The sequence below is a fragment of the Argentina silus genome (genome assembly GCF_951799395.1).
Source record: "Argentina silus genome assembly, chromosome: 14".
Classification (NCBI taxonomy): domain Eukaryota; kingdom Metazoa; phylum Chordata; class Actinopteri; order Argentiniformes; family Argentinidae; genus Argentina; species Argentina silus.
Window position 1 is genome coordinate 6,851,559 of NC_139668.1, and position 9,853 is coordinate 6,861,411.

The following is a 9,853-nucleotide window of genomic DNA, read 5'->3' on the forward strand; positions in this document are numbered from 1 at the left end:
GGCTCTGTCTGTGAGCCAAGACCAGGGGCGTGAGGGGAGGGAGAACTCAAGACAGAATGAGGCTTCCCTGAGTGATGCTTAACGCTGGGAAACGGAGGAGAATGATGACCTCGTCGCATGTTTCACAACTACGGGGCCGTGGGATCATGGGATTCAATGTACTGTAGAGATTCATTGTAACTTCTGTTTGACCTAGTTATAGACCAGCTGTCATCTGGTTTTCGACTGTATCTATTTGTAACGGTATTTATTCCCTTTTATTCCCCCTCTCCATTTCACTGTATCGTTCTCCTCTCCTCTCCTCTCCTCTCCTCTCCTCTCCTCTCTTCTCCTCTCCTCTCCTCTCCTCACCTCATGCCCTGAGCAGTAGTACCCCAAAACCCAAAAACAGACCTCCATCGCCCGCGGCCCCTAAAAGCAGGCCCTTGTCCCCCTGCCCGCCTGCCTCCCAGAAGACCAAGACCCCTCCTGGCACCAAGACCCGGCCCAAACGAGCCCAGACCCCCGCCAGGGTACAGCCCCAGACGGTCACCGCGGTCACCGTGGAGACCAACAACGTGCCCCAGCAGCCTGACACCCCTGAGGTGACAAAGAGTAAGTGTGCTCGTCATGGTTACCGTATCCAAGCACTGGGGGTGTCTTCGTAAAAAAGATTTGGCCTACAGCCACTTCGGTGACTGCAGTGTACATGTATAGTTGTCGAGCGAATTTGTTCATCAGCACATTCAGTACACACTGGCGCTGACAGACTGACTCTAGAGATAGATAGAATAGATAGGATAGATCTATCCATAACGCTCTCTCTGTGTCTGTGGAGTTAAATGTATTGTATCTTTTATTATCAAATATCTACTCATCAATAATGGTCGTACATCATTGCTGTGGCTCCACTGTCCAGGGCCATTGAGGCACATGACCCTCTACTGTCCAGGGCCATTGAGGCACATGACCCTCCACTGTCCAGGGTCAGGGAATCTCATTTGTTTGTTCCTCTGCAGTTACAGCTTCGGATCTCTTTTGAGAAAACTAGCCGATTGTGTTCACGGCTGTAAACGGCTTCTGATGCAGCTGAGCCCACAAGCATTTTAGAGGGTTGGCTAGTGGTTTATCATGTGGCTTTTGAAACACAGGCATCTCCTGTCCCTCTTTCTTCACAGGCTCCAGTGATGTTCCTGCCATTTTGGTGTCTTCCACACCGCTAACACCCCCTTCCCTGAGTCCGCCAGTCACCGTGGCAGCCTCCACCCCTGGCTCTACCTTAGAGCCAACTGCATCAGCTGCCCCAGCATCAGCTACCCCATCTACCCCAGCTACTCCTGCCACTCCAGTAGCAGCTCCAGCTTCGGCGGGCAGACCCTCAGCCGGCACCAATGACCCAGAGGAGGCAGCCCGAACCCTGGCTGAGAAACGCAGACAGGCCCGGGAGCAGCGGGAGAGAGAGGAGCAGGAGCGGCTGGAGCTGGAGCAGAGGAACCGGTAAGTCAGCGTGTGTGTGTGTGTGTGTGTGTCTGTGTCTGTGTGTGTGTGTGTGTGTGTGTGTCTGTGTGTGTGTGTGTCTGTGTGTGTGTGTGTGTGTGTGTGTGTGTCTGTGTGTGTGTGTGTGTGTGTGTGTGTGTCTGTGTGTGTGTGTGTGTGTGTCTGTGTGTGTATGTGTGTGTGCGTGTGCGTGTGCGTGCGCGTGCGCGTGTGTGCATGTGAATACGATTGCGTGTCTGTAGGTCTACTGTACATGGCTGTGAAGCTACACATACTGTACAAGTGTGCGCATTTGCATGCTTTCTTTGTGTTGTATTGTTGATATGACAGCGCCAGCCAGTGTGTTAGAGCATCGGAGCATGTGCAGAGCTAACAGAGCGTGCTCCCTGGGCAGGATCCTGCGTGAGGAGGGCATGGCCCGGGAGGCGGAGGAGAGGAGGCGCAGGGAGGAGGAGGCGCGCGTCATGGCCGAGGAGCAGCTGAAGAGGGACGAGGCCCAGCGTCTGGAGGAGGAGAGGGAGGCCCAGGACAGAGCCAAGGCCGAGCAGGAGGAGAACGAGAGGATGCAGAGACAGGTAGAGAGCAGAGAGCAGCACTGTGGGTCATGGAGGCTTTGAAAACAGAAATACAAACCAAGCCTAGGATGTCCCAACACACACACAGCCTTTCATCCTGTGTTATTTGTATATCACATCAAGTAGTACATAGTTGTACATAGTTGCCATGCTCTTCCCAGGGAAAATAACATAACAACAAAGGGAGATACTAAAAAAACCCAACTCCCAAAACCCTAGAGAAAGCAGTCCTTGTACCAAATTCAAAACCAAGGCATATTTAGGTAAGGGAGGGTACTCTTCGTGCTGAAATGGACAATCACATGTAAGGCCTGCCATAAGCACAAAGCCAGCACATGCTGTAACCAGTGTCCCAGTCTCTAGGCAGCTGGTGACCTTCATACTGGTGTTGGCATAGCATTAGCTGGGGCTGAGGGAGCCGTTGTGACTGTGAGATAGTGACAGCTCTGTCCTCTCTCTGTCTCTGCCCTGCAGAGGGGTGACATTGGAAAGGGAGTGACACTAGCCATAGCCATGGCTTAAACATTCAGCCACGCTCCACTCCATTCCCCCCCCCCCCCCCCCGGGGGGACACCCTGGTGGCATTTGTTTGAATCGATACTGTCATCTTCCCTTGCTGTAGGTGTCAAGATAGATAGGGTTCAAAGTGTGTGTTCGGCTCTCGAAAGGATAAAGTGAGCATATGTCGTTTTACAACTTCGGCTCATCTACATTTTGTATTTCGGATGTGAAAGAGTATCATTTGGGTATTAAATACCCAAATTATATGATTACTGTAGGCCTATTGTTCAGATGGACCCATGATAAAAGTTGTGTTTTTGCGGATTATTAAAGACAGATGTGATTCAGACATATCATAGCTGTGTTTTCATCCCTCCATCCCTCACATCTGTTTTGTTCCTGATGACTCAAACTACCCAGTGAGGCGTGTAATAGAATTATTCAGGGAGATAATTAACCCGGACCCTGAAGCACTGAGACTAGACTGGGTATCTGCTACCACCTAGTGGTTGAAGGGTGTAACTGTAAGTTTGTGACACCCATGGCCCTAGAAAATATCATCATTTATCTTTCTCGTCGATCATTTGACAAAACGTGTTTTGTTTGTTGATTGTATAACAGCATCCTCTGCAAAATGTAAATCATTTCCATGGGAATGGTAACGACATGGTAAAGACATAACTGACATTTCTGTAACTGTATGTGACAGCGGGAAGAGGCGGAGTCCAAAGCCCGCGAGGAGGCGGAGCGACAGCGCCTGGAGAGAGAGAAGCACTTCCAGAAGGAGGAGAAGGAGCGGCTGGAAAGAAAGAAGGTAGAGAGGGAGGAGGGGAGGAGAGGGAGGAAGGGATGAAAGGAGGAGGGAAGTAGAGGGGGATTAAAGTGAAAAACTTAAACCTACTGCAACTGTAGACCTGTTTTTTTTTTTATTACTGTCCCTTTAATTCTTGGTGGGAGATTTTCATTGACGAGCCCATAGAAGTGTCTCTGAAACTCATTGAGGATCCATTTGTTGAAGAACCATGCCCTTCTGATCACTTTTGCTTTTGTTGCATTGTACAGCGCCTTGAGGAGATCATGAAGAGGACGCGCAAGAGCGACGTAGGAGAAAAGGTAGGTTAGCGAGCTTCCTTTCACAAACCCAGAGAGACCTCTACCTCTTATTCAGAATAACTCGATTTTTTATTTTTTGGGGATCACATTTATAACATAATGAGTTTGTTGTTCTTCAACATTGCAGAAGGATGCCAAGTCTCCACCACAGGTCAATGGCAAGGACACAGAGAGCAATAAAGGTAACATGCAATTCAGTGGAGTCTGGAGGAGGTAGAAGTCGGAGGACGGGTTCAGTTGTAATTTAATGAGCCCGTACTCCGATTTCAGCTTCCACTGATGCAATTTCACTTTGCTGTCTCAAGTGGTATCAGTCTGTTTCTGCATTTCATTGTCTTTGACAAGGCAATGATATATCATCATTCAATGCAAAAGCAGCCAGGTACCTAAGAGAGCTATCTCCCATCACATAACTCCTGTAAGAGTGATTTATAACCTTTTCGTTTCATCTCCCTGCAGCACCTGAGAACCAGCAGAGCCCTCTCGCAGCAGACTTGACCCAATCACAAGGCCTCCTCCTGAATGGTGTCCAGCCTGCCAAACACCAGAATGGCCTGTCACCCAATGGGCAGGCTGCTGACTTCAAAGAGATCATCCAGCTGTCCAATCACAGCGGTGGACCGGGGCAAACCCAGAGCGACATGGTCAGTGATCCAATCCTGGCCTTCGAGGGAGGAGAGCCCTTCCTGATGAAGACAGGCCCTATGAAGCCCCAGCATGTCGCAGGTAACTATGGACAGAGTCTATGCTATATAATCATGACCCTCAAACTAAGATATGATTTTGCTATGTGTCATATAAGCAATCTGCAGCCCAATAAGAAAACTATCAGTATGTGCACCTCCATAAGCTTAGTGTGACCCTATGCTATACATGTAGTAAAGTAAAGAAACATATTTAGTAAAGCCATACTTACACTTGAATTTCAAAGTGGTGGGGCCGCATGGGCTCTCATACACTGTACTCAGGGGTGTGTGCCCATAGCCAGGCCTTATGAGGGCTCCAAACCTCTCCCACTATCTTATCCCAACCCGGGCACTGACCCCTGGTAACACTGCCCAAACTCAGCCCCCCCCCTGTATGAGAGAGCTAGCCTGGCATCCCGGGCTGGAAAGAGGATCCCAGTGCTGTTTCAGCACACACCTTGGGTTGGCAAGCACCGGCGCCAACAGAGTCCCTCTGCGCCATGCTAAGACCCTCCACAGCCGGGCCTGAAGACAGCCCAATCCCAGAATTAATGATCTGCACAGCAAACAAGAGACGATAGGAATCAGACCCTTGAAATATACAGTATTGTATGCTGCTATCAACCAGGGCAGTAATGATTATACTTGTGTGGAATATCATCCCTAAATCCAATGTTTTGTAATCATAAGGTCCTACTGTATATGCAGTCGGATTCATGTAGACCTCATATATCCCATTGGAGCTCAAAGCAGTGCTGATTCTCCTCTCCCCATCTTTTCTTTCTCTCCCTTTTGCTTTTCTCTGTCCTTGTCTCCAGAGGTGCTTTGAGACCTCAGACTTCTACTGAGACGCGCCTCATGTCTCTGGTGGAGGTAAAGAATTTGTGCCACACCGCAACAGCTTATAAGGAAGTGTGCCAAACAAATGAACAATGGACTGCTTTAAAATCACTACAACATCGAAAATGCCGTAGAGGACAGGAGAGGGAGGAGGAAACTCTGCGAGGAAACACTCATTGAAAAATGAACAAAAAAAAATAAGCAAAAAAGTATTCTCTGTCTTCTTCATTGCGTGTTATGGTGCAACATTTGTTGAGTTTTATTGAAAATGTCACATGCAGATTTAATGGAGCACCTTAAACGACTGACAATGTAACGAATTTTAGAGAATATAAGACCTGGAAATCACAAATATTTGACTATGGTTGTTGTTATTATTATTATCGTTGTTGTTATTATATTGCTGTTGTTATCTTAAGTTGAACAAAGTGTGCGTTGGTTCTTTTTTTGTCTTGAATAATTGAGTTATTTAACTTGGGAGGAGTTGTGAGGATAGGCCACAGTGTATGTAAATGTATATGAGCCTGGCTGCCTGGGCCTCCTGCCATGGGATCTGTGGAATAAAGCTTTATGAAAGGGACCCCTGTGTCGGTCGTTATGTCTGTTGGTCGTTATGTCTGTCATTCTGTCTGTCTGAAAGCCTGTCTCTCTGGTTTGTCTGTCTGAAAGTCAGTCTGTCTGTCTTTCTGAAGTCTGTTTGTATGTCTCTTTGTCTGTGGGGCTGCCTGAAAATCTGGGTCTGTCTGTCTGTTTGGTCGTCTGTTTCTCTGTCTGTCTGGTCTGTCTGGTCTGTCTGTCAGTCTGTGTCTGTAAAGCAATGCACACTATCTAACACTCCAACTCAACAAGTCCAGTACACAGATCAGATTGACAGCCCTGTCTGTATTTTACCAGTGTTGATAGACCAGACAGACAGACCTGTTGATTTGGGAGTGTTACATAGTGTGCATAGCATTAAACATTTACTTGAGAGAGCTTTGAATTAATCAGGAGGCTCTGCCAGAATTTTCACCTGCGATTCTAGACTGTTAATCTTGCCTCTGTGTTCTTTAGAAGAAAACCTCAAAAGGCTCTCCTATTTTTTTCACAAGAATGCAGAGAGAAAATCAGGGCGTTCAGTATCTGTTCTCTATTTGTGCTCTCTGTTTTAATGGTTGTGACTCACACGCTACCTCCTGCCTGATTTATAAGCCCTCGAGCGTGGCTCTGTTGATAGATCTATGAATCTTACAGGACTGCTGAAAGACAAGAGAGAGAGAAACATAAAAAGGTGGAAAGAGGGAGAAGAAATAAGGAGATGGAAGGAGATTTAGTAAGATCAATGGATAGAGAGAGAAAAAGAGAGAAAGGGAGGGTAGAAAATGATAGGTAGAAAGAAAGGGGCAGAAACAGGGAGGTAGAGAGAGAGTGAGGGTAAGGAGGGAAAGATAGATGTGTTTAATTTAGTACTTCAGCTGCTCTCCTTAATCAAGACACATTTCTACACTGGTAATCACTGGGTTCAACTGCCAACCCAGAGAAGCAGCTGGAAATGTTATTCTGTTCCTGTCATTCCTCCATAATAGAACATAGTCCATTTGTTTCTCTCTAGGGGAGAGTGTAGAACTTGGATGAAAACTCACTTATACCCCAAGGAAACCTGGTTTTGTTCAAATGAAGCATGGATTATATTAGTACATATTTATTTTGTGGTTGATGCAAATAGTATTGTGTTGGTGTTTCGGGCTGGTAATTTTCATTCAGAATTCTTCCAGAAGGCGGCAGCACTAGCTTTGAAAATGTTATGTGAAGCCAAGATCATCCTTTCAACTACTGCTGAAGTCATCCAAGTCATGATGATGGTGGGAAAGGGACTTGCTTCTGACACTGAAACCTGTTTGCTGACAACAACCCAATGCAACCCAATTACAGTTAAAGTAATTAAGATACAAAACAATGATTACATTATTGCCTAGGCTTCACTCACAACTAGTCCCTCAAAAAGGTGCCATGATCAATGTCATTAAACGTCAGGGGTAGTTGTTTTGGCATCTCGCTGATGAACTGAACAGTGATGGGGGTTGTGGATGGAGTTGGTTCTATGTCTGTATTTATAGTGGGGTGTTAACAGTCAATGACATACGGGGCTGGGCAACGGGCTCTTTGCTAAGCAGGGGAGGTTGGTGGAGGTAGAAATCGGAGGACGGGCTCATTGTAATGCATGGAATGGAATGAGGCATTCTTCATCCCGTTCCATGCATTAAAATCCGATAACAGTACAATCCGATCCTTTGATTTCTGCCTCCACCAGCCTCCCCTGGTGCTAAGCGGGGTTTAGAATTCACTGGCTATTGTAGGAATGGCACTTAACTGGACATGGTCCCAGGGGTCAGAGGTCAGGATCTCAGATGATGGATTGAGCTCCCACCACCTCCGTTTCAAACATTCCATCAACGTTGGAGGCCTGCAGTGTGGTGACTGAGAAGAGGGCCGGTGTGATTCATTACCAAAGGTATCTGGAGTGTTGTAGAGTTATTGTTATTGATTTATTGAGCCACATTCTAACGGATTACATACATGGGTCATTAAGAATAGAATAGAATTTGGTACTATGGGAAAGACGACAGTATTGGTATTACCTGGCCTGAACAGACGTAGTTGCTGTGGGTTAAGACTAACTGGTATTTTACTGTTGTTCAAACTTCAACTGATAAAGGTCATAGAGCTGTGATGGCATTTTGAGACGATTTATCTGACATCAGATGCGAGATATAAAGGATTAAAAATGTCCACACTTTAAGACTGACACCTGCTATCTGTGAGGAGAGTGTGTTTGTTTTGCTGTTGCTCTGGGTTGCAGAGCGATGAGGACTGATCCAGCAATGTGTGAGTGTGTGTGTGTGTGTGTGTGTATGTGTGTGTGTGTGTGTGTGTGTGTGTGTGTGTGTGTGTGTGTGTGTGTGTGTGTGCGTGTGTGTGTCTGTTCGGGGTGTGTGTGTCATACTTGTGGTCACTCTCTTCACCATCCCTGGGCAGCATATGAACCTGTAAGAGTATCCTTCGGTACTACGGATTCTCCTTCCTTAAGGTCACTGTTCTTTCGTTGCCATGGCTAGCATATTGAATATCTTAACTAAATAAACTAGGCCCAGTGAAATTGAGGCCATGACGGTTCTTTGGTGCTGAGATGTAATTCCTCACAGACACCACCCTGAGAGAGCACGCTACCATACACTCTGTATCTATTCACACTCTTTTGGAAAGCCCTGGCCTGTGCAATTAGGAGAGCTTTTTTAGCCTCAGGACGACGACGCAATGCAGCTCTGCGCACAAAAACTCTTCCCCTCTGCCTTTGTACACAGCAGGGGAGGCTGATGGAGGTAGAAATTCAGAGGATAGGCTCATTGTGATGCATGGAACTGAATGAGGAATGAGGAATGGTATCAAACAGACGTGTTTGATACTATCCCTCATTCCGTTCCATGCGTCACAATGAGCCTGTTCTCTGAATTTCTACCTCTACCAGCCTCCCCTGTCTCCACCAGCCTCCCCTGCTGTACACAGTCTTCTGTCTCCATTGGTCTTCTGTTCGCATTGGAACTTGGTGGATGTTTACAATGTGATGTCATCAGGGTCCCAGCTGGTCAACTCAACTAACTCTAACTCATGCCTGGTCTTGTACAACAGTAGTGTACCGGGGGGGATAGTGGAGGTAGAAATCAGACGACAGGCTCAATGGAATGCATAGAATGGAATCAGGAATGGTCCATTTCTCATTCCATTCCATGTATTACAATGAGGCCGTCCTCCGATTTCTACCTCCACCAGTCTTCACTGGAGTGCACTCTGTAGTGAACACTCAGAAATGTTGATTTTAGGGATGATATTGTATGTAAAACCAGAGATAAGAGAGATATTGTATTATTTGCAGGACCTGACTGATTACAGTACATAGTTATGTTCCAACTGAGTCTGCAAGACTGGCTGTGAGATAAGATAGATACAAATTACCTGACAACTACAAAGATTAAGTAATTTAAACCTGGTTAAAGATATTACAATTCACCCATTTGCCAGTGACACAGTCCTATAATATTGTGCTAACCCACTTTCTGTTCCTGGAAGGCTAGTCTATTTGCATAACAGTCTTTTCATTGTGTGATAAATTGTGTGATGAACCAACTACCAGACGTCCATGCATACAGTTTGTCTTTTGCCTCCAAACAGTATGGTAAATGTAGATGCATAATGCTCGGTAGAGAGGGAAATTAATATATCTATCAAATGTCAGTGCTTGAAGCTGAGAGAGAGACCCCAGCTTCAAGTCTCATTCTGTCCCCCCTCTCTGGTTCCACATCGGCCGCAGTGGTATGGGCAGCACTGGTGTTACATTTTAAATGGGCAGAGGCTGGAGAGGGGATTGTAGGGCACTGCTGCTTGCCTTTATCTTGGACCTCAACCAAAAAAACCAGACACATTCTCCAAAACACTGAAAACCCTTGCAGACAGAGTTGAACAGTGAGGCCATTGAAATAGACTCTCAGACACTCTTGCCTTTAAGACGATACATGAGCTAATTTTCACACATAAATAATGATGCATTTTTGAACCTGTCCTCTGTTTGTTTGTGTAAACTCATTAAATACTGCAAAACATTGTTTTCACAGTCTGCTCCACCTGCTT

The 9,853-nt window shown here is 46.3% G+C and overlaps 1 protein-coding gene across 2 annotated transcripts in view; it reads left to right on the forward strand.

Annotated features, from left to right (window-relative positions):
- LOC310815081 (uncharacterized protein) overlaps positions 1–5,771 on the forward strand; it is a 31,496-nt gene extending 25,725 nt beyond the window's left edge. For both annotated transcript variants that reach the window (XM_083684699.1, XM_083684700.1), the window contains 8 exons: positions 368–594; positions 1,158–1,476; positions 1,871–2,051; positions 3,262–3,366; positions 3,615–3,665; positions 3,793–3,847; positions 4,125–4,391; positions 5,170–5,771. In XM_083684699.1, the coding sequence (XP_083540825.1) occupies positions 368–594; positions 1,158–1,476; positions 1,871–2,051; positions 3,262–3,366; positions 3,615–3,665; positions 3,793–3,847; positions 4,125–4,391; positions 5,170–5,180 (1,216 nt within the window). In that variant the 3' untranslated portion in view covers positions 5,181–5,771. The remainder of the gene's footprint in view (positions 1–367; positions 595–1,157; positions 1,477–1,870; positions 2,052–3,261; positions 3,367–3,614; positions 3,666–3,792; positions 3,848–4,124; positions 4,392–5,169) is intronic.
- Positions 5,772–9,853: the final 4,082 nt, after the last annotated feature.